Here is a 26,016-nt window from a genome sequence, read left to right on the forward strand (position 1 = left end):
TCAGAACTGTTGAAAGATATCAAGCTTCAGAACAAGGAATCCCAATAGGCAATACCAAGCAAAAAATTTTTTAAAAAATCATACTTAGATATATCATTGCAAAAGTACAGAATACCAAAGAGATGATCTTAGCACCAGAAAGAAGACAGATCACCTACATAGAAATGACAATTAGATGAAAAAGTGACATCAATTGAAAAACAGCTAGAATTCTATACCCAGAAAAATTAACAAGAGCAAAATAAAAACATATTTAGACAATCAAAAACCAGAGAGAATGCCATCACTACAACTTCAATAAATGAAATAGTAAACAATGCACTTTAGGTAGAAAAATATTTATTGGAGATGAAAGATCACAGTTGCAAAGATAACGGTTTAAAAATTGCCTGCATAGAACAATAACAATAATGACTAATTTGGGGGTTAAACAATATAAACTAAATATGTAAATATTATTGCCATTATAGAGTCTTGCTATAAGATTCATTTCTTTCAAAACAAAGAACTGAACCTTTTTTATTGGTATTCTAAATACAATGGATATAAAAATTGCCACCAATAAATTTAGCAAAGTAAAGAAATAAAATTCAGAAGCTTTGAAAGTGTAGATGTAGTGCCCCCCACCTTGTTCCCTGTTATGGGGTTTATTGCATCTAAAGAAGACTTAATAAGAAAAACCAACATAAGAATGTTGACAGTTCTAACACTTTGGGAAGTATTGTAATTCAATACACAGTTTGATGTAGCAATGTATAGCAATATAATCCTACTCTCCCTCCCCAAATGCCCAAAATCTTCTCTCGAATCTTTCCAAGCCAACCCATTAAATTGAGAAAAGTCCTCAGCAACTACTCTGAATGCTTTCTTAACCCTCTGGCTCTAAGTGAAATCTTGGACCTGCTGAGAATGCTACATCTTAGCCCTCTTGGGTAACAGGTAGCTGTTTGTTTTTTCTCCCATAATCCCTATAACCCCAGGGCCTGGGAATCAAGTGTTTGTACTTATTGATCCTCTTTGCCATATCCAGATCTTTTCTCCTTCCTTCTTCCTGAAGCACTCTATGTGGTACCCCTTCTTAAGACAATCATCTAGTTACTCTGCCACTTCTTCAAACTTCTTAAAAAATTTATCACCTGGATGATTGACTTCCTCTCTACCTCTCTTAGGATGTCAGCATTGATTCAAATGATCTGTCCAATTACCTAGACTCTGTATTCCTTGATTTCCGTAATTCCAATAATCTTTTGCTCCAGCTCACTTTAACCATTAGCTTTCAAGGCCACACCCAAGACATTGTCATTACCAATAACTGCCAGTATTCCTCTCTTTGGCAACCACCCCCTATCTTTCCAGCTTGCTGACCCTTGTACTGCCAATCCAACAATTTTGCCCCTCAACAAATCTTCAGTGTCCATCACTTTCCTCATGTCCTCATCTCCCCACTTATTCAGGTCGGAGTCCATAGTCTATCACTACAATCACTCCTTGGCAATCTCCATCCATGCCTTTTTCTTTCTTACTTTCCTGGTAAAATTCCAAAATTCGGGTTAAACTGAACTCAGTGCTGGTTCCACATCTGCAATGTAACAGCTGAAAACGTCTGACTAAAATACCACTCCATACTGATGAGCCGCACTTAAATTTATAATCTCAGATCTCGAATGAATATTTTTCACTGCCTGGCAGCCCACATTTTTTTCAATTAATTCAGTCTCCCACTCTGTTATGCATGTTTTCACCATCTTCTTTCTCCACAAACATTCAATATCTTCTCCCCCTCCTTATTCAAAGCTGATAAACTAGCTTCTTATTTCATTGAGAAAATAAAAACACTCAGAAGAGGACTACATGATCTTCCTACCACCAATTTTCCTTTAACGGCCTTCTCTCGTTACTCCTTTCCAAGGCCTACCCGTCTACTTTTGCATTAGATTCCATTCCATCCATCTATCAGACTTTAGACTTGAATTTATTCTCTCCTTGTTGCATTATCATTTTTTCCCTCTTTATTGAATTATTTCTATCATTGCATACATGCAAACACACACATATCACAGTAAAAACAAAGGACTCTTGATTCCCCTCACCCTTTCAGCTATTACTCCATTCTAACCTCCACTTTATATCAAAATTCCTCAAATTTTGCCTTTTCTTATTTTCTCCACTTTTGTATCTATCATTCTGTCTGAGTCCCACTTCAGTTAGGCATTTTCCCCCATTTTTTTCCATGAAACCTGCTGTCCTGAAGTCATCAATAACGTCCATCTTCATCTTGCCAAACCATTAATGAATTGCATGCCCTCATTTTACTTCACTGTCAGCAGCACTTCACAGAGGAAATAAATTCCTTCTACTTGAAAATCTTCATTCATTTGCCTTCTAAGACGTGACCTTCTCCTGATTTTCCTCCTACTTCACTGGTCACTTCTGCTTAGTCCTTGACTGTCTCCTCCTTGACTTCCCCAAATCTACAGGTCATATTGCCCCAGGACATAGTTGTGTGCTTCTTTTCATCTCTATGTACACTCACCCTGATGTGACTTTATCTCATCCCTTGACTTCGAATACTAGAGATATGGTGATGCCTCCAAATTATGCATTCAACCCTGGATCCTTCCCCTGAGTTTCAAACTTACATATCCAATTGCCTTCATGACAGGCACTTGGATATTTCAAACATGTTCAAAACAGAACTCCTGAATTTCCTCCAAACTGACCTCTCCCTCTTATTCCCCCATCCAGTAAATGGCACATTCATACAGATACTCAGACCAAAAACCTAGTAGTTAATCTCGATTTTTCTCTTTACTCCCATATCCAATGTATTCAGCAGCAAACTTCTAAAATTGCAAATCGTATCATTTTGTTGTCTCATAATTCTCCCATAGTTTTCCCTTAAAACTAAACTCCAAACTCGTTAGAACGGCACCCAAGAATCTACATGGTCCAACTCTGCCTGTCTCTCCTCATCTGCTAATCCGCTCCCCATAACTCAGACTGCTCAAATGACAGAAATGCTCGGCTCTTCCTCAACCACATAAAGTGTTTTCCCGCTTCACAAATGTGGCAATTGCTATTCCTCCTTCGGGAACACTTTTCTTCCTTATCCTCATCTAATTTAAGCCCATATATTATTAATATCTCTGGGCAAATACAAACTACTTAGAGGGGCCTTTTCTCAGTCTCCTATCTCAAATAGCCTGCTCACTACTCTATAATTCTCTCTCTTCTTTCCCAGATAATTTTTTCTTCATAGAATTTACCACTACCAAAATTCATACATATTATTTGTTTACTGGTTTAGTTTCTGTGACCCTTCTTAGAATGTTAAGTTCCAGGAAGGTAGGAATTTTGTCTTATTTACTGCTGTATCTACAGTGCCTAGTACGGTAATAGCACATGATCTGGAATCCAAACAAATCTGTTCAGTGAATAAATATGTTCAACATGATATAGAATATATTAAAAACAAGAGAGAAACTCATGGCTAAGGAAAATAAGACTGAACTGAATAGCTCTTTAATTGCAAGAAAAAAGGGAATTGATGTTATGTTTGAATTTTATAACTCAGCATAACTTTTGATTTTGAAAAATTCTTGTTAGAATTTGCTAAGTCATCCCTCTGGCGTTGCCTGCCTACCACCAGTAGTCAGGCTATAAATATGCATCCTTGCCCCCAGGCTATAATTTACCATTTTTGTTCATTTACGCTTAGAGGATAACCAGTGCTGGATCTTCAGGGAAAATACAGCAAGACAGACTTGATGACTTGCTGATTTTGGAGAGTAATGATGCACTTAGCGTTTTCTGAAATAGCATAGTGTTTCCAATTGTAGAAGTATTGTGTAAAATAGACAACTCATGAATAAAAAGTAATTATTATAATCAGTTGGAATAAGCTGAATCTATTTAAAAACTAAAAATAAGAAATAATTTAGTTCATGACAATACTAAAATAGAAAGTGGGAAGTTACCTTGAATATGCTGAAAGATTGTTGTTTGGCATACGTAGATTTAATGTTATGTAGAGAAATTAAGAAATGCTATTGATTAATATAAATAACTTTATATAGTCATACACAAAATTTTGGTCAACATCTAAGTTACTGTCCACTAGTGGTTGTTGCCCAAAATCAGACATATTCAAGGCATTTGGTTAAAGGCATACTGTAAAGAAAGTTATGTCTTAAAAAGGAAAGAGAATATACGTAGATAGATCATCAAAGGGTAATTTGTATGGGAATTTAAAGTTCTTTATATGATTATTGCAACCCAAGTAGGAGAAAATAGAAATCAATCTCATTTGTAAGTTGCACATTCCACACTTAACACAGACACACAGACACACACTCTCACACACACATACACATGCATGAGATCAATCTTGTATTGATCTTTTCTGCTTGAACACAAGAGTATTTTACTTCCAAGCATTAGTAAACTCGGATTCCCCAATCAAGATAAAACATTTCAACAAATAATTTATTCCTATTTGAAATTAGCAGCATTAACACATTACCGAGTTAGCACATCCCTCAATTTCTCATGAAACAATATTGAAAAGTGGGCTTTTGTTTTCTATAATAAGAGTAGGGGATATGTTCATTGTATTTGATAAGAATATGAGCCCTGGGAACAGATGGTTGTTCCTGCTTCAAATGACACCTTGAGATTCTACTTAAAATTCTGGTTTCCTCTTTTGCAAAAAAGAGCTAAAATTGGTGGCTCAAAAGTAGCAAACCTGATCTGGAGAGCTGGAAATTCGGCATATGGGCATTGAACCCTATGCCCTATTGTTAAGCCTCTTTTGCTTCTGAAGAGTCTAGTGTCAAGATGACCCAATTATACCCAGCCAAATGGGTGGGCTGGTGAGCCTTGACATAAATTGTTTCCTCCTTCTCTTTATTTTTCTCACTAAATCAGGAGCCCTAAAATGGGGCTCAGGAGGCTTACCTTCAAGTCCCAACACTACTTCTCATCTACTATGACTTGTGAGTCATTTTACTCAAATGTTCCTAGGTCTCCTAATCTATAAAATAAAAGGTTCTGCATGTTTTCTAAGACAACTTCTAAAACTAAAGTTCTCATTTTAAATTACATTTCAAGTTAAATTCTTATATTCACTTAAAGTTTATTATCACTGGTTTATAATTAAGCTAATACAAAAAATAATGAAATGCAAATTAAATTTACTTTTTCAATAGTCAGTAAAAGATTACATGCATATAATAATTAGCAAATAAAAAAAGACTTTCATAGATAATCATTGAAGTAAGGTGTTCTTGATGCTGTGACCATTTAAGTAGTCAAGCATTTGATAAGCATTCATGAATATGGTGATTGTTTAATATCACAACAGGGTCTTTGAAAGTTCTTACTTTTCTTCCTCATGCTGTGCAGAGCCCAAACAGCAAAATATTACTGCAACAATGAAAAGAAAGATCCTAGATGTATTTTATAATTTACCAGTTTTATTGATGGCTTCCAAAACAGCATGTATTGTGAAAGGAAATAGGCTTTACAGTCAGATGGATTTAGGTTCCAATTCCAGCTTCATCACTTACCAGCTGGGTGACCTTAAGCAATTTAAATGCCCACCAATTAATATTAAGTTTAGGAGGGTAGAAATTCATTTCCTTCTACAGTGCTATATTCCCAGTAGGGCTTGGCATATTGTAAACTATTTGTTGGATATTTGTTGAAAAAAATGAACCTCTCAGACCTCAGTTTTTCATTAGGAATGAAGATAATAATACCTTAATGCTTTATTCTAGAATTAAAAAGGCAATTATTGTGAAAGCCAATAGTAGAGCCCATGGTATTTTGTAGGTGCTAAAAATATGCTTGTTTCTTTCCTTTACCCAGTGTAAAATAAAACTAAGTTAGGTAAAGAGTAGATATTTTTCTCAAAACTACTTATTTTACAAGCAATATTTATAAAAGCAATGAAATATGCCAATATAAAGTTTAATATCAATTAGATTTCACCATAAGGGATAAATTATGATGATAAAAAATGCTCCTTTCATTACTCTTTTATTCCTGCAATTACAACTAATGCCATCCTCTATGGACACTTTTGTATCACCTAATTTTATTAATTTCTGTGACCAGTCTCTAGAGGATACTTTTGTTCAAAGGTAAGCTGCTTTACTAGATTCCTATATCTCAAGGTCGGGGACAGGGCCTCATGTATAGCATCTGGCTGAACCATACGGAATTGCACATATTTGGCCATTTATGATGTATAGGAATAGCAATTCCATACGGTTCAACCAGTAGCTGCTCAATTAACATTTATTTTTTTGAATACAGAAATAAAACAGTAACTTTACACTTAGTTCTTAATTCTCAGCATATGTTATAGAGTTGGCCTAAGAATGATGCTCCAATATATGATTATAAATATAATATAAATAATATACTAAGATCATCAGACAAAATTTTTTGCTTTGTGATATTTGCTCTTGCATCACTGAAACTGAAACACACGTAACTCCTTGCTTGTGTCATTTCCTTTAGATGAGATATCCCCTCCCCGCAGACCCAACAACCTTGATAATGTCCATTCCACCCAACTCCTTAGGATCCAGGTCGAATGCTACCTCCCGTATACAGCTTCCCCAGGCATGCCCTTTCTGTGCTCCCACTCTGCCCCTCTATATACATACCTCATTAGAGTATAGGTATCTATTCTTATGAGTGTGTCTCTGCTTTTACCTAATTTGAAGGCAAGTAGTTATTCAACCCCAAATTTACAGGTACACTGAAAGGATCTTTTGTTTCCCAAGGTCTTTCATTTGGAAAAAATCACTGATTTTTATGTTGGATTTCCCTTACATGTAAATCAGACTTTAAAATTTTGCAATGCACACCTTTTCCCACATTTTACCAGAAAAAGCAAATAAATTCCTGAATTATACAAAATGGAATAATAAGAAATTTTAGGTTATGTAAAATATAAACAATATGGCAGTTGTCAGCCATGTTTACTTCATTATCATGTATTATTAAACAAACAAAGAACTTACCAGTCTCAGAAGTCCTTACAGAGAGTACGGAAGATAACTGATTGCCATGACCAAGTCTGGTATATGACCTTACAGAAATGTTATAGAGGGTGTAAGCGTTTAAGTCCCTTAAAACTATGCTTGTTGTTGAGGTGTTCTTCATAAATAAGGCATCTATATTTTCATAGAGCACTTCATATGCAACAATAATCCCATTGGGTTTCTCAGGCGGTGACCACTTCAAACCTATTTCACTTGCAGTAACATCAATAACTTCAACATCTTGAGGCGATGACTCTGGTTCTGAGGGAAGAAAACCAAATTTGAAATACATGTTTTTTTCATGCTTATTGCTTCAGACACTAAAGGCAGTAAATATGTAACCCCTATTTGCTTCTTTTTGTTAAAACTGCACCTGATAGTCTTACCATCTTCTGGAGTTCTCACAAAGATGTCATTTTCTTCAGACAAAGAACTTTCTCCAACATTAGTTGAAGCAGCCACTCTCATTTTATATTTCGTGTATTTCTTTAACCCTATAAGGACAATAGGCAATTTGTTTAAAGTCCTCAAAATAACATTCCTGGATTAGTACCATTTAACACAGAACTAGTGAAAATAATTTATGTGGGAGACTGGCTCTCTAAATCAGCTTCCTTATAATCCCAATCTTTCAAAATTCCTTGGGCTGAGGGCCTCCATGTTTATGATGTTTTAGTTCTTTCCCAAAATACTAAGGGAATGATCTGAGGCTGAAAAATAATATTTGGCACACTGCAAGGAATATAGTTAGCTTGGCACAAACACTACGTCAGCTGAATTCCTTCTGCTGATTTTCACGTACATTCATTCAAGCCTTCAATACTGAGTTACTTCAGTGTACAAGACATAAAATTCCCTGGGTTAAGTATATTCCTATGATTCTTGTGATCTGATGATTTTATTTCCTTGCAGATAAATATAGTTAAGTGAAAACATTTAATCAAGTTATTTCTGGAAGTAATTTTCAAGATATCCATGGCAGCATGGCACAACACTATCTGGAATGATGCAACACGTGTCCTGCAGTGCTTAGGGCATAGAGGGATGCGTATTTTCCATCAGAACGGGAATGTTAAAAACAACAACAGCAACTTTTTTTCTACCTGTTATGAGAAAGCTGTTATCTATAGTAGTCATCTGGAATGCTCTGTTTGTATCCAGTTCCATTGCATAAATTGTATAATGAGTTATTTTTCCATTGGGATATTCTGGAGGATCCCAATATAACAAAATAGATGAAGAACTAATATTTTTATAGTTTATAATTTGAATGGAGCTTGGCACTTGAAAAGAAGAATGCACAATTAATACGCATGAAAGGAAAAGTTACTACAATGTGCAAGAGCAATATCTGCAGGTAATGGTTTCAAAGGAAACGCATGCTTACCTTGCTCACTTGTCCTAACACTGAGAACCGTTGGTGGTCCTTCTCCCATGATGGTGAAAGCAGATACACTAATGATGTGCTCAGTGAAAGGTGCAAGTCTCCTGATAACGTAGGACAGCTGTTCAGCAGCAATGTCAGTGATAGACCGATTTCTTGTAGCTCCTATTTGAAATCAGTTTTTTTAAAAAAAGATGTTTGGCTTCACAGTCAAAACTACTTTTGCTCACACAATGAAATCTTAAATCTGATTTCACATTATTCATTAATGTCTCCACGTACTCCTTGATATGAAAGGTAGATATATAACTAATAATAAATATGCTGAATATCCCCCAACAATATCTATAAACATTTTGTGCTCATACTATAGTTTTGCTAGTTGTTATACACTATCCTGGAACACAAGATTCATGTTTTGAGAAAAGGGAGAGTGGCTAGGTATTTTTTTTTGAAAAGACAATTAGGCAATAATATCAAATTGAAATATTGTAAGTGAATGCTAGGTTATTGTATAAAAATTATAGAAATGAGTCTTTCATTTGGACTCAAAATTTCACCATACCTTTACTAAAGGTACTTTGCTTTCAAGCAAGCATGCTTGGATAACTGATACAACAAATAAGTCTGAACAAGGATTTCAAATAATGTTAGATTTTTAAATTTATTCAGAACTTGCACTTCCAACAATGTTAACCAGCAAGTAGGCCAAACTTGAAGTATTGAAGGGAACATCTGCATCAGGAATTGCGGGCCTGTTAATTTTTAGTGTTGCCCCCAGTGGATCAGTAAATGAAACAAACATATACAGAAATGTAATGTGATATTTTTGACTAATTCTACCAACAATAAAATAATATAACACTTTTAGTTTGGAATGGGACAAATATCAAATCAGAGAAAAGGCACTGAAAAAACAAATTCTTCTCACTTACCATTTTAGAAAAACCAGAGAGATAATTTAGATCTGTGTCGTCTAACCAAGTATTTTTAATTTGCTCTATGTGACATTCCCCTTTTAGAAACAATAAGATCCATTGACCCTGAAGAGCAAGTGTATACACTAATGACATCACCACGTCCTTGGGTCACCTACACCTGTTTATCACCCCATGCACTGGAGTTGTAACTTTCTGACCTATTTACCTTTAGTGACATTTGAAAACCTATTAGTCAAAAGCTGCAGAGAGTGCAAGGCTTGTAAATGATTTGAAGATATGTTAATCCCTTCCCATCACACCTGCTTTGGCAACTGTAATAACTGATTGTCTATGCAGCTTGGCTAGAGACTCTAGGGTGCTACTTTGTCTGCAAGGAAGGTCAAATGGGTTAGGAGGGGCCAGCTCCTGCCTGTGTGGCATTTCCATTTGCTGCATGAGGTTATCCGACAGTTAAAGAAGAAAAAAATCTGACTCTAGCCCATGAACCATTAATAATTTGGTTGAACTCTGAGCTAAGGTTCATATCTGCGCTAGCTAGTCCTGGTGGTTTAAATATACTTCATAGAACATAAAAATGTACCCACCAACTGTTGAATACTGGTCTTCAGCTCTATTCCTTGCAGGAAAGTTATGATGTGGATGACTGTGAGAAATAACCGAAGCAAGCGAGTACAGGTCAGAAGACATCTCTGCTGAACCCTCAAATAATCCCGCCATTGACTCTACTATGTTCACAGTTTCTGGAGTAAGGGAGTCGTTTATATACTGTAATTAAAAATAGATATTTACAAAGACCATTTGTGACAGCTACACTTAATAATGGCTTCACTCAAGTACTAGTTTAAAAAACTAGTAATTTTGGAGTCACACTTTTTTCTAAACATAATATTATTTCCATGACTATTGTCTTCATTACATTCCAAATGTAATGTAATTACATTCTGAAGCTACTAAAATCCTGCATCATTGTAATAACACATTGTGATCACTCCTACATCTTAAGAGACCAATAACGTATGGTGGGAAGAAGTAGATATTTGTTTTTGACTTGAGTTAGTTTCTTTATGGTAAAATTAGACACAGTTATGCAAAGGTTTCATGACTAAAATATCTTAACTGCTCACGCCAAAAAGGTAAGTGTTCTAAGCAAACTGCCTTATTAAAATGTGCTTTGCTTTGCTGTCTACATGTCCTCCTTGTATACCAGGTGTGACAGGCCTGCTTGCCTGCATTACTGATACATGTCAATAATAATTTATAATCGAGTGAAGTTACAGACATGAATAAAACTGCATGGCAATGGTTTTCAAACAGAGTTCATGGCAGACCTGTCCCAGGCTCTGGACCTAAGGAATATTTTAAGTAACTGTGAGTGTTCCTGGATCCCATAACGTACTTCATACATGTCAAGTTCACCAAAATGGTGAATACTGAAGCGAAAACATCATGAGCAGATTACAGATATATACAGTGGAAGTTTATGTTGGGACAACAGGATGACTCTCTTCCTTCTCCCTCCCCACACAGCATAACTGATTGAAACAGAACGAGAAAAGGGTGTTTTGGCCAAATAATATTAGATATTTTGTGTAGATTGTCAACCTTGGAAATGAGGCTAAACGTTAATCAAAGAAAATGTTGCCTGAAGAAACTTAATCATCAAATGCGATGTGTGGACTTTGGATTCTAATTAGAACACATCTACCAATGTAGGCTTTGAAGGTAATCAGAGAAATTTGAACATGGTCTAGGTATTAGACGATACCAAGACAATATTAGCAATGTTGTTATTTGTGGTAATGGAAGTATTGAATGAGTTAAAATGTCCATGTTTTTTAGAGACTCATACTTAGTTAGGCATGTAGAAGCAAAACAACTTGAGGTCTGTAATTTATTTTAAAATACATACATTTTAAAATACAGCAGCAACAACAATGAGAGACAGCTGAGGCAAGAACGGTAGAATGTTGGCAATTACTGAATCTAGGTGATGGATAAATGGGGGCCCATTATACTCTTTTCTCTACTTTTGTACCTGTTCAAAATTTTCCAAAATAAAATAATTTTGAAAAAAAGAAAATGTTGCATGAACTACTATCTTTCTGGTGAACTGTTTTTCAAGTTCCACTTCAAACTCACCTCCAAAATCCTTTCTTTAAAAAAGAAAATTATTTTATTCCTTCTCAGGAATGCTCTTGTATCCTCAGAATTTATAATTAATTCACAATACAGGTTTTATTTATTTATAAGTTTTGGTATGCCTGTCTTTTAATTATCTTATACGTTTTTGGTTGTCTTTACTCCTAGAGCCAAAAACAAGTTTTTAATTCTTTATTAACATAAAGCACTTAGTATTTTTTTTAAAAAATTATAGATGCTCAAAAAAAAAATCTCAGGAAGGCAAGAAATTTTAAGATAGTTTACTTATTTATCTACAAAGGCAGGTCTTTTAAATATTAACTTTTCTGAGAGATAAAAGAATGGAAAAAAGATCCAAGGAAATCTCTAGTTCTCCAAATGATATTTATAAAGTAAAATTATCTAAATCTTGTTACGTCTTTAGCGTGAAAAGTATTGTGATGAAAAGCAGGGGGACACCTATAAGATTTACTCTAAAAATGTTGTGATAAAGAACTCCAGATAGGTAACTCTATATAGGGACAAACTAAAGATCTTCTATCTGCCAACAGCACACCAGCTCTGCCTCCACAGGGAAATCAGGCAGGGCATGAATCACAAACACAATTCAGAGATGCTCTGGTATTCCAGTCAATAGTTTATGTCCAAACCACACAGCTGTTTCCACTATCAATCAGCCGACCTTTGAGAATCTATTGCATACAAAGCACTATAGAAGGTACAATGAGGTAGTACAAAGAATTTCCCCCAGAGCTATGATTTTTGCATTAGATGGCTCAATATTTTATACCCATGTCAGATATATTATTCAGAGTTAAACCATGGTATCCCATCAATTAACTAAGTTAAGCATCTCTGTTGATAAACTACTGTTTCAACTTAAGAGTTGACCTGAGTAATTTTGACTATCTGAATTCCTCCCAAATTCTGGTATTCATTGAAAAGACCCTCCCCAACTAGGGCAATGATTTGACATTAGTTTCATAACAATCCAGAATATTACCAATTATCACCAAGTGTGCCATGTCATGAATGTTTCTCATACTTTGCCTCTTTAGGTTTTAGGTTTTTCAAAGGATGAAAAAGAAATAATTTTAAGAAGAAAAATGATGGGAAAGAATCAGAACTTAAGAGAGTAATGGGAAGGGGCTGAGAGAAAGAAGCAGTAGTGGAAATGAGCAAAATTGAAAGGAAAAAAGGCCCATTGCAACTCTCAAAAGTTTTGGACTCATTGAGTTAGGCCAGGGTTCTCAGCCTCAGCACTACTGACATTCTGTGTTAGATAAGTTTTTGTTGTAGGGAGCTGTCCTGTGCATTGCAGGAAGTTTAGCAGCACCCCTGGTCCCCACCCACTAGAAGCATCTTCCTAGTTGTGACAATGAAAAATGTCTCCAGATATTGCCAAATGTCTCCTGGAGAGCAAAATCACCCCCGGTTGAGAACAATTGAGTTAGGGAAAGCCACAATTCATCAACATGAAAGGCCTCTCATACGCTACCCAGGAATCTTTGGAATTTATGTGAAAAGAATTAGAAGTCTTCAAAGTTAAGTTCCTAATCCACCTGAATAAACCAACCTAATTCTACATGTAATAATCTTCTTTTTAGCCAATGTGATTTTACTTAAAAAGAAAAAAAATAACCCTAATATATCTATCAATTTAGACTCACTGGAAGTCTGCTGAATTGAATTAATGAAAAATTTGAGTTATTCTTAAGAAATGCTTCTATATTTTATTATAGACTATGACATGATTTGTTCTATGTTGTCAAGCAGTGATAAAAAGAAAAGTTTGCAATTAGCATATGCTTGGAAACCTCCTAACGGATACTGTATCTTTCTACACATTATTTGGGTGACAAATCCTTAAGGCTTGATTCTGTTTATGTTCCTAATGCTCAATAAAGTAAACTTATCTCAAGCCTTCCTAAACTACTCTCAAGTCCTGTCCTCAGCCTCATTCTGTAGCAACTGGCCAAGCATTTAGCTGGCTTTCTTCTCCTGTTCACCAGTGACAAACATTGATATGCTTGAGAAATATGTTGGACGAAAAGACGTAACAGTACAAATCTCAGAAATTTGTAACACTAGGCAGTAAGACGGTATCCTCGGGGAGAAAATGTCCCAGAGTTCTACTAGAAGGACAAGTACAGGATGAGACCTGAGTTTGAAATTCAACTAAAGAACAGTCCATCAAGAGACGACTTTAGGGTTTTCAGGCTTCAGTCTCAGTGGAATAAGTCTCCCAAAGAAATTAATTTTATTATTTGCATTGATAGAAGTAGAAAATTTACACCAAAGGAGAAAAATAATTCTGCTCAATCTGGCTCTAGTCAAACTACATATGGAATAGTGTGTTCAGCTGAGTATGGGGCTCACTGACAAACTCGAAAATATACACAGGAGAGTAATCAACAATATGCAGAGCCTAGAAACCATGACTGATAAGAAACTGAGGATGTTAAGCCTTAGGGAAACCATGACCATTGTGTTCAAATGACAAAAAGTTAAATCATTGTGTATTGTTGTCACTACTGGGAAGACTAACATTTAAAGCTACTATGTGTCAAATTTAGTGCTAAATACTTTTCCCCATGTGATATCACTTCATTATAGCCCAAAGAGAAAGATGATATTATCTTCATTTCACAGTTATCTGTTCAAGTTCACAAAACCAGTCATAGCAGAGGTATATTGGAACACATTTCTCACGTTGCAAATCCCAAAGTCAGAGCCACTATAATCTATTGTGCGGGTCTAGAGAGGAGAAATGGAACAAACTAGTAAACATTAGAGGACAAATATTTCAGTTCAAAACAGTTAAAAAACAGGGTAGTTTCTTATTCATCTATGCATTTTCTGGACCTAACACAGTGCCTGGAACTTTACAGTTACTTAGTAAAAACACGCCTGTGAGACCATAGAGAAGAATGTTTTAAAGCTTATACGATAAGAGCTGCTTTTGTGGTAGTGAACACCCTATTAGCAGAGCTGATCAAATATTTTGGCAGAGGCTGGATTTCCAATCATTTATCAGGCCTATTGTAGAAGAGATTCATGTATAAGTTTGGAAGTTGAAATAAAAGTCTTCAAACTCTGAAATTAAATTTTCTAATGTTTTTTTTTCAAATATTTGTTTAAATATTGAAAGTAAAATCTTATACATATTTCAGCATGCTTAAGTAACTCCTATTTATTGATAAATAAATAAATCCTGAGAGGTCACTAGAAAAAATTTTCAATAAGGGTGATGAGATGAGATCAAGCCGCAGCATAGGGTGATTATATTTTAATCCTTTTTTTTTTAAGTTTCATCATCATGAGATATGCACATGGCTAAAGAAAGCAAGAGGTGATGAAGGATTTACAATGGAAATAACAGTTCCCTGTCCATACTTTTCCAACTCCAAATCTTACTCTCCAGAAGCAACACTTTTTTTGAGACTTTGGGGTAATTTATTTATTTATTTTTAATTGAGATATAATTGACATATAACATGATATTACTTTCAAATGTACAACATAATGATCTGATAGTTTTTAGAAGCAAAACTTTTAATCATTTCTGTTTTCAGTTCTTATGGCATTTACTTCTAATATTACTAAATAATATGCTAATACTGCTTTGTTAAGACTGACTTATTTTAGACAGTATCTACTGACTTTCTGCTAGGATATGAGGGCTTAGATTACTTAAATAGATACATACTCACTTTCCCCATCTGTCCTCAATTCTTATTTGGTTACTTTTATAATTTAAGTAATATTTTTAAATCTGGAAGGATTATTCTAACAGACATGTGAAATATAAAATACTGGGCTGGGTGGGTGGGGTGGATAGCCTCTCAGGTGGTCCCCCCGTTATCCCTACCTCCTGTTGTTCGTGCTTTTGTATAATTCCCTCCTCTTGGGTGGGAACTGTGATTTCCATCTAACCAATGGAATAAGGCAAAGGTGATGGGATATCACTCCCATGATTACATTACATTATATAGACTCTCCTTGCTGCCTTGATGAAGTAAATGGCCATGTTGGGAAAGTTCTTGTGGCAAGAAACTGTGGGAGACCTCTATGAGCTAAAGCTAAGAGTAGTCTCCAGTCAAAGAACCAGCAAGAAGCCAAGGCCCTCAGTTCTACAGTCAAAAGGAAATTAAATATGCCAAAAATCTGAGTGAGCCTGTAAGTGGATTCTTCCCCAGTCAAGCCTCCAGATGAGAACACAGCACAGTCAGCCCTTTTATTGCAGCCTTATGAGACCCTAAGCAGAGAACCCATCTGGGCTGTCTGGACTCCTGACCCACAGAAACTGCGAGATAATAAATGTGAGTTGTTTTAAGCTTGCAGCAAATTGTTACACGACAATTAAGTTTGTGGCAAATTGTTATACAACAATGGAAAACTAATGTAGTCAGATAACAACAATAGTCCAGGCAAGAGACTATGCAATCCTGAGCTGGGGTAGGGACACAGGAATAAAATATAGATGTATGAAGGTCACATTTTGGAGGTAGAAATAACTGGCCTTAACATTGAGTGGCTATTGAATGCTAAATATAACCAAAGTCAGAGGTAACCCCAAGGTTTCAAGCCTTCATGACAGGAGGACAGAGAGGATAATGGTGTCATTATCCAAAAAAGAAACATCAGGCATATAAAAACACCATAAAAGCCTTGCAAACACTTAGACAATGACCTTCAGGTCAGAGATCTATGGGGCGCCCAGTCCAAGGGGTTCTAAGGGAATTCTAAGCCTGTTATCTGGTATCTAGGCTTCAAGTCAGCCTCTCTCCAGGCCTTGTTCTTGACCACTGAAACTAGTAATTGCCTGGACAGATTTTCTTCCTTTGTATGCTACGGGAACATTCACAGGTCCCCATCACTGTCCCAGGATCTCAGTCTAGTATGTGTTCCTCAACCCAACTTCATCTCCTCCTTCCAATAATGAACCAAGTCCTGTTATCCCAAAAAGGATTTTTGTTTTGTTTTGTTTTATGGGGGAAAATGAGTTTAGATGTGATGAGCCCTGGCAGAACCTCCCCACAAATGGTTGTAATTAGGAATGCAAGGGTCAGAGAGAAAGATCAGCGTGGAGAGAAAAACAAGAGTCATGCAAATGGGAAGCAGTGATTGAAGCTTTGAGATCACTAAAAGAAAGGGTAATGAGATGGCTGAAAACAGAACCCTCTGGAATACCTTTATCGTGAAGGAGTTAGAAAATTGTAAAAGAAAGAGCTAGCTTTTTTATCTTCTTCGTTTTTCATTGCACAAAGCCAAAATTGTGCAAAGTCATAGTATATGAAAGTGGAGGAAGCATCAGGGAAAAAAAGCTGGAGAGTGGGGACAGAGAGATGGATTTTAGAGGAGACAAGGAAGATGAGGACAGTTAAAAATATATAACCACCTTATTTGACACTTAGGAGGTCACTGGTGACTTCTAACAAGATCCAAGGATTTAAAGAATTCTTGAGACAGGGTGTGGAGGCTACACTGGGAGAAGATAAAGAATGAATGGAAGGAAAGAGTCTTATCCTGTAACAAAGTCAAGGAAAAGGATAATAAATGAATACACTAACCCAGAGGTTTTATCTTTTATCTCCTTTACTTCTCACTCTGTAAGGTGGGTATATGAATCCCACTTTAAAAATGAGGCTAGCACGTCTCCAAAAGTTGATTTGTCCAAGGCCTAAGAGCTAGAAAAGGGCTGAGCCAGGGCTAGGACCCCAGTCCATTTGGTTGTAGAGATTCTGCCATATCTGTCTCCCTACATTAACCTCTTAAAAGGTTAACCTCTTGAACCCAAACACCAGTTACATGGGGAAGCAGACATATCAATAATGGGCCTGATCTAATGAAGAAAGATAACATTATAGAAATAAAGAGAAGTATAATGTCTCCTCTTATTGAGAGACGGTAAGGAAACTAACATTGAGTGTCAACTAGGGTGAAAGGTCCAAAGTCATGATTAATAATTACAGCAGCTCACAATTATTTAGCACTGCACTTACCACATGCTGGGTATAGTTCCAAGCTCTTTACATACATTAAGTCCTCATTAACAACCCTCTGTTATACAGGCTCTTATAATCCCTATCTTAGAAAAGAGGAAACTGAAGTTCAGAGAGGTCAGACCAATTTCCCCAAGGTTAAACCATCAGTAAAGGCAAAATGAAGGTTTAAACCCAAACATTCTGTCTCCTAGGTCATGTGCTTAACATCTCTGCTGTACAGCCCAGTAAGCAACCAAATGGGGTTATAAACTCAGATTTGCATGGTTCCAAAGCTCATGTTCTCTCTACTATGTCACAGGGGTTCCAGACTGTATAGACAGGTGCAGAATTACAAGGAAGCCTTTCTAGAACCCCTTAGTTTCAAGAGAAAAAGAGGTGTGGCTGGCCATTCAATAGATGTCATTAGCGGAAGTGGGAGACCTGTCACCTAGTCCTAAAAAAGTGAAATATCTAATTTAAGGCCTTCTCAGCCTGAGTTGTCAACTAAAGTATCAGAGAAAGCATAACTCAAAATCTTTTGCACAGAGGAAAGGAATCAACATTAGATTAAAATTTAAAGTCTCTTCAACAAATGGTGTTGGGAAAACTGGATAGCCATATGCAAAAAAATGAAAGTAGATCCTTACCTTACACCATACACAAAAATTAACTCCAAATGGATTAAAGACTTGAATGTAAGACCTGAAACTGTGAAAGTTCTAGAAGAAAACATAGGCAGTACGCTCTTCGACATCGGTCTTAGCAACATCTTTTCTAACACCACATCTGACCGGGCAAGAGAAACAATAGAAAAAATAAACAAATGGGACTACATCAAACTAAAAAGCTTCTGCACAGCAAAGGAAACCATCAACAAAACGAAAAGACAACCTAACAATTGGGAGAAGATATTTGCAAACCATACATCTGATAAGGGCTTAATCTCCAAAATATATAAAGAACTCATGCATCTCAACAACAAAAAAAACTAACAACCCAATTAAAAATGGGCAAAAGACCTGAACAGACATTTCTCCAAAGAAGATATACAGATGGCCAACAGACACATGAAAAGATGTTCAAAATCACTAACTATCAGGGAAATGCAAATCAAAACTACAATGAGATATCACCTCACGCCCGTCAGAATGGCTATAATTAACAAGACAGGAAACAACATGTGTTGGAGAGGATGTGGAGAGAAGGGAACTCTCATACACTGCTGGTGGGAGTGCAAACTGGTGCAGCCACTATGGAAAACAGTATGGAGATTCCTCAAAAAATCAACGATAGAACTACCATATGATCCAGCTATTCCACTGTTGGGTATTTATCCAAAGAACTTGAAAACACCAATTTGCAAAGGTACATGCACCCCTGTGTTCATTGCAGCCTTATTCACAATAGCCAAGACTTGGAAGCAACCTAAGTGCCCATCAAGGGACGAATGGATAAAGAAGCTGTGGTATATATACACAATGGAATACTACTCAGCCATAAGAAACGACGAAATCCAGCCATTTGTGACAACATGGATGGACATTGAGGGTATAATGCAAAGTGAAATAAGTCAGAGGGAGAAGGCCAAATACCGTATGATTTCCTTCATTAAGTAGTAGATAATAACAACAATAAACAAACACATAGGGACAGAGATTGGATTGGTGGTTACCAGAGGGGAAGGGGCGAGGGTGGAGGGTGAAAGGGATAATTGGGTACATGTGTGTGGTGATGGGTTGTAATTAGTATTTTTGTGGTGAACATGATGTAGTCCATGCAGAAATAGAAGTACAATGATGTACACCTGAAATTTTTGCAATGTTATAAACCAATGTTACTGCAATAAAAAAAAAAAAAAAAAAAAAAAAAGATTAAAATTTAACCCTGGGCTGGTGATGTCAAACAACTTGGAGTAACAAATCCTGGGTTGCCAGAGTACATGGAGCACATAGCAAGGTCAACTTTTAGGTAGATGCCAGAAATAGCGGAAGGCTGGGCTGAGAAGTAGAGTGAGCAATATACATGGGGAAAAACAACAGCACAGCTAGAAGCAGTGATTCTGAAATTACACAATGTTATAAACCAATATGACCTCAATAAAATAATTGAAAATAAATACATTAATACACAAAAGATTAAAAAAAAAAAAGAAGAAGAAGTAGTGATTCTGGACCAAAACAGTTGGAAAGCCAACTGAATAACCATCAGGTAGTGCCTCCAAGGCCCAGTGATTGCTGCATCACTGGTGCCTAGTACGTTTATTTCCCGTGTGCCCCAGGAGCAGTCAGTATCTGGAGATGACTAGTCTAGAGGCTCAGAGGGACCTTGCAGGTGAACAGGGTGAGGTGAATGAAGACAGTGAAGGAAATCAGTGTTGCCTGAACTTCCTTACAGAAACAAAGGGGAAAAACAAGACTTCCAGTGTGAATAGAAGTCAGCACTCTGTCCTCTTATTTTATACCTATGAAATGACTTCATCTCTTTTATTTGGTTATTTGATTTCTTTACTCAAATATACTTTGTTTGTTTTTCAATGAGGCAGCTTTGAGAAATGCAGGTTCCTATGACTACACAGGACAAATCATTTGTCAACTACAGCTACTAAAATTACAGTGTCTTTCATTGGCGACTGTTCCAAATTTCAGGCATAGCCTGAGAAGGAGTATTTAAATCATAACAGGAGTTTCCAAACAATTTAACTTAATTACCATAATAATATTCACTTATGGAAGTACCTTTAGTCCTGCCTAATTGCTCAATTAAGATTTTTCATACGCTGAAAAAGAATAATGGCACTTAACTAATAATATATGTCCTAAAATGAAATATGATTGAGATAGATTATCAACAGGGCCTAAATTCACTTCACTTTGTACTGTGAAGCCTGTTAAATATTTTGTTTGAATGCTGGCAAATCTTCCAAGTTATGAGGGCTGGAACCAAGTAGAACGGGCTCACCAAGACGTAAATGAAAGTGCAATACCTCATCTTTTCCTGTGAGCAAAGTATTTTCCAAAATTGCTCCAGTCTCTGAGACCAGTACTTTCACTCGATATTGGTTAATGACTCCATTTGGTTGTCTTGGTTTCTTCCAAGTAATTCTTATTTGTGTGGCTTCTACTTCTGCAAGTTGTAGATCAAATATTGCACCTGGAACTGAAAAAGAGGATAAGGAGGGGGAAGTTTAAAAATATGCTTTCGTGCTCTTGGGTTGGAAGAATTAACATAGTTAAGATGTCCATACTTCGTAAAGCCATCTATAGATTCAATGCAACCCTATCAAAGTTCCAACAACATTTTTCACAGAAATAGAACAAAGAATCCTAAAATTTATATGGAACAACAAAAGACCCCGAATAGGTAAAGGAATCCTGAGAAAAAAGAACAAAGCTGGAAGTATCACACTCCCTGATTTCAAAATATACTACAAAGCTATAGTAACCAAAACAGCATGGTACTGGCACAAAAACAGACACACAGATCAATGGAATAGAATCGAAAGCCCAGAAATAAACCCACACATCTATGGACAGCTAATCTTTGACAAAGGAGCCAAGAACATACAATGGAGAAAAGAAAGTCTCTTCAACAAATGGTGTTGGGAAAACTGGACAGCCACATGCAAAAAAATGAAAGTAGACCCTTACCTTACACCATACACGAAAATTAACTCCAAATGGATTAAAGACTTCAATGTAAGACCTGAAACTATGAAACTTTTAGAAGAAAACAGAGGCAGTATGCTCTTCGACATGGGTCTTAGCAACATCTTTTCAAGCACCATGTCTGACCGGGCAAGAGAAACAATAGAAAAAATGAACAAATGGGACTATATCAAACTAAAAAGCTTCTGCACAGCAAAGGAAACCATCAACAAAACAAAAAGACAACCTAACAATTGGGAGAAGATATTTGCAAACCATACATCTGATAAGGGCTTAATCTCCAAAATATATAAAGAACTCATGCATCTCAACAACAAAAAAACTAACAACCCAATTAAAAAATGGGCAAAAGACCTGAACAGACATTTCTCCAAAGAAGATATACAGATGGCCAACAGACACATGAAAAGATGTTCAAAATCACTAACTATCAGGGAAATGCAAATCAAAACTACAATGAGATATCACCTCACGCCTGTCAGAATGGCTATAATTAATAAGACAGGAAACAACATGTGTTGGAGAGGATGTGGAGAGAAGGGAACTCTCATACACTGCTGGTGGGAGTGCAAACTGGTGCAGCCACTATGGAAAACAGTATGGAGATTCCTCAAAAAATCAAAGATAGAACTACCATATGATCCAGCTATTCCACTGCTGGGTATTTATCCAAAGAACTTGAAAACACCAATGCGTAAAGATACATGCACCCCTGTGTTCGTTGCAGCGTTATTCACAATAGCCAAGACTTGGAAGCAACCTAAGTGCCCATCAAGGGACGAATGGATAAAGAAGATGTGGTATATATACACAATGGAATACTACTCAGCCATAAGAAATGATGAAATCCAGCCATTTGTCACAACATGGATGGACATTGAGGGTATTATCCAAAGTGAAATAAGTCAGAGGGAGAATGATTTCCTTCATTAAGTAGTAGATAATAACAACAATAAACAAACACATAGAGACAGAGATTGGATTGGTGGTTACCAGAGGGGAAGGGTGGAAGGAGGAGGGCAAAAGGGATAATTCGGCACATGTGTGTGGTGATGGGTTGTAATTAGTATTTGGGTGGTGAACATGATGTAATCTATGCAGAAATAGAAGTATAATGATGTACACCTGAAATTTATACAATGTTATAAACCAATGTTACTGCAATAAACAAAAAATTAAAAAAATAAAAATACGCTTTCAAATTTTTAAAAATTCTCTAAATTCTTAGCTCTTAAGATATGTAAGCAATTCTTTTACAAAATCGACTAAAACAATTTACTAATTTATTAACAATTAAATATGTATGAGATTCTTTAAATATACAGATATTTAAAGTTAAATTTCTACAGATTGTTCTCAAAATGTACATAAGAAATAGAATAACATAGAATAATTTCCCCAAATCAAAATGTCATAACATTCATTCAAAACAAATTAATTAATAAAAATAATTTCCCAAAGAAAGTTGTTTATGGATGATTAATGCCCAGTAGAAATCTTAAAGGCTTTATAAAAATTGTAACAACATATCAAAAAACAATAACCAATTGTTTGAGGACTTTGAATATTTCATTGGAAATGTAGTTGGTAAATTCAATTAGGCCATCTTTTAATTTATTATGTGAAATTGTTTGAAGAGTTGATTGATGTTTGTCTGCTGATTTTGCAAATTAATTACATGAGTCTCAAATTTCCAGTGCCCTCACTCTTTGTAGTAGTGAAAAAAAAGAAGGAAAAAAAAAATTGGTTTAAGATAAAGCACCAAGTACTTACAACAAATTCTAGTTATAAGTCACCAAGAGCAACACCTAGGAGCGCCCCTAGTGCCTCAGGAGTACTGGACCAAGAACAAACATGCCCTGGGCTTCTGTCCACGCTTAGTTCACGCTCACTGTGTGATTATGAACAGCCAGTTGACCCCTTCACCTTTCGTTTCCTTATCTATAAAATGGGTGTAATTGTATCTTTCCTATTACTATACCAGGTTACTGTAAGGAACAAATAGTTTAAGAGAATTTATAAATATTAGTTCAAGAAAGAGAAAATGTGACAAAAATATCGTCCCTTATGATTAGGATGTAACATATTAAATTCATTACCCTCAGCTGAGATATTTCGCAGTAGTATAGGTTTAGCAAATTACAGTCGGAAGAGAGATACTTTAGTGGTATAATACAAATGAAAAATGACTCCATCCCTCTTAAGATAACAGAAAAGAATAGAAAATTAATGTCACAACTACTATAAATAGTGAACCTAATTATGCTTACGTTAACCATGTAGTAAACTATGTGGAGTTTTCATCCAATAGATTAAGAGATTTATTTTTCTTTGACTCTATGAAGTAACCAATAAAAAAGCCCCCTAGATACTATAACAATATAAATATTTCTAAATGTATGTTGAATAGTTAGTGGCTAGATGGATGAATAAGTCGTTCTGGTCAAAGGGCATATTATTTGATTATTACAGTCAAGATTCTACTGTCCAGTATGGGTAATACCTGTGCTAAAAACTGGGAGATAAACATATCATGGATACATCTATAATTTGCTAATTCTTTGAATCTCCTTTTATAAAAACATTTCAGTACATCTCTATATGGAAGGATAATTCTTTAGATTGATTTCCCCACAGGGGTTCCAATATAAAGGAAAAGCACAGTTTGACCTTTGAAGGATGGAGGAAGAGTTCTAAATTAGGACCCCACAATCACTGACTGAGTCATTGATCATTCAACAGACTGAGCACTCACCATACACTCACTGTTCTAGGCACTTAAGGATAGAGGGAGAAACAAGACAGATAAAGTCCTTTGCACAAGTCACATCTCATACAAGTTTTATTTCAATAACATACATTGTTCCTAAAGCTTATGTTTCTATCACCTTATTTACCAATGCCTATTTTTCAAAAGCAAAGGAACTTTCCAATTAACCTTGTAGTGTGTAAATTACACAGCCATTTAAATTGTAAAGCTCCCGTTCCACCTTTCTTGTACATTTTATTTTGGGGTCACTATGCAGACGAAACCTTAGTCAGTATTGCATAACATAAATCATAGAAGAGATCTGGCATTTTTCCATCTAATTTGAATTCTCATGTAGAATCTCAACTGAAGAAGCCAGTTTAATGACTACATTGATCTTATTAATTAGGCAACTAAACCCTGCCTCCTATTAAATAAGTAAAATGGTCAGTTTCATTTGATGCAATACATTAATGTAGCAAGATACCCAAAATTACCCAGTACAACAGAAAAATACATATATTTTACTGTCTCTTATTTTGTTAGCCAAACCTAAGACTAGTAGCAGACATGGTTTCTCTATCTTCTAATTTATAAGATATTTTTCAACATAACTTAATGAGTATTGCCCCATGACACTAATGCCTAAAATTACAATCCAAGTAAAGATTAAGTGGTTCTATGTTACCCTAAAAATGTACCCAAACTTTTGTAAGAATGACTGTAAACTTATCTCTTTTTTTAATGAAAGAATAAGCTTAAGAAATAAAGGAAATGGAGTAGACAGCATCGTGTCTTGTCTTTAGAAAGATACTTGATCTGTTACACCGTAAATTCTTATGGGGAAACCAGAGAAGTGTGGATTAGATCAAACTCCTTTAATATTGATACCAAATTAACTAAAGAAAATCAAACACACAAGGCAATTATTCACGGTTTCGCATCAATTCTGAGGGTGTTGTCCACAGGGACTACCTAAGAATCACTCTCAAGTCAATACATCTATAAATTTTACTAATAAATGAGAAACAAAGTAGACACATGATTGGCAAAAAATATCCAAATGATTTGAAGTTTTCAAATGAAAAACTATTTTAAAAAATGAAATGGAGACAAATGGCATCAGAGTAAAGAAAATACATTAAAATAATTTTGCTATTATCTAGCAAATTCATAACTTCCATTAGAAGTGCATTTTGAAAAAAATCTATTAAAAAATAAAAGTCATACAGAATGCTGAAAAACACAAAGTTGACAGTCTCTCAGTGATTTCCCTGCAAACATTTTACCACTATTTGCAGAAAGTAGCAAGTTAAAATCACTGAGGACAAACTCTTTATATCCATAGTCTATTCATGAGGGAGTAAACATGGATTTCAATACTTTGTTTGCTTTTAAGAAATGATGCTAACCTCCTTAAAAGATATTTGACACTATGACAGAAAAGTTTTACAGGATATAGAAGCAACAAAGTTTACTTAAGATTTTTTTAACGCCCATACAAATAATAAGAAAATATTGTTGCCTGTAATGTATTCAGCACCATTGTCTCATTTTGGAATAGGCAGCTCTACGACATATTGTAACACTAGAGATTACTAAATTATCAACTTTTTCCAAAATCACCTCTTCTTAATGCCTATGTAGAAATCTGCTCAGTCGGGGCCAGCCCTGTGGTGTAGCAGTTAAGTGTGCGCGCTCTGCTATTGGCAGCCCGGGTTCAGATCCTGGGGCATGCACCAATGCACTGCTTGTCAGGCCATGCTGTGGCGGCATCCCATATAAAGTGGAGGAAGATGGGCACAGATGTTAGCCCAGGGCCAGTCTTCCTCAGGAAAAAAGAGGAGGATTGGCATGGGTGTTAGCTCAAGGCTGATCTTCATCACAAAAAAATAAAATAAAATAAAGAAGTCTGCTCGGTAAAATATTAAGGGATATGTAGGAACCTTATGAAATATATAAGATAACTGCTATGACAACATGATGTTGATTTTGTCTGATAATCAAAGTAGACTATGGACCATAACATTCTCATTGTTAATGAAACCAGCCCAATTATAATGCGATAGCACATATCATTTTCTATGAGGCCAATT

General features: G+C 35.8%; 1 protein-coding gene across 4 annotated transcripts in view; it reads right to left on the reverse strand.

Moving 5' to 3' along the window:
* PTPRQ (protein tyrosine phosphatase receptor type Q) overlaps positions 1-26,016 on the reverse strand; it is a 243,829-nt gene that overhangs the window by 152,771 nt on the left and 65,042 nt on the right. For all 4 annotated transcript variants that reach the window (XM_087449140.1, XM_087449138.1, XM_087449137.1 and 1 more), the window contains 6 exons: positions 20,490-20,662; positions 9,965-10,145; positions 8,443-8,604; positions 8,159-8,338; positions 7,442-7,549; positions 7,035-7,316 (listed from right to left, as the gene is read on the reverse strand). In XM_087449140.1, the coding sequence (XP_087305266.1) occupies positions 7,035-7,316; positions 7,442-7,549; positions 8,159-8,338; positions 8,443-8,604; positions 9,965-10,145; positions 20,490-20,662 (1,086 nt within the window). The remainder of the gene's footprint in view (positions 1-7,034; positions 7,317-7,441; positions 7,550-8,158; positions 8,339-8,442; positions 8,605-9,964; positions 10,146-20,489; positions 20,663-26,016) is intronic.

The sequence above is a fragment of the Ceratotherium simum genome, chromosome 25 (assembly GCF_057802395.1).
Source record: "Ceratotherium simum simum isolate JZ-2026a chromosome 25, ASM5780239v1, whole genome shotgun sequence".
Lineage (NCBI taxonomy): Eukaryota > Metazoa > Chordata > Mammalia > Perissodactyla > Rhinocerotidae > Ceratotherium > Ceratotherium simum.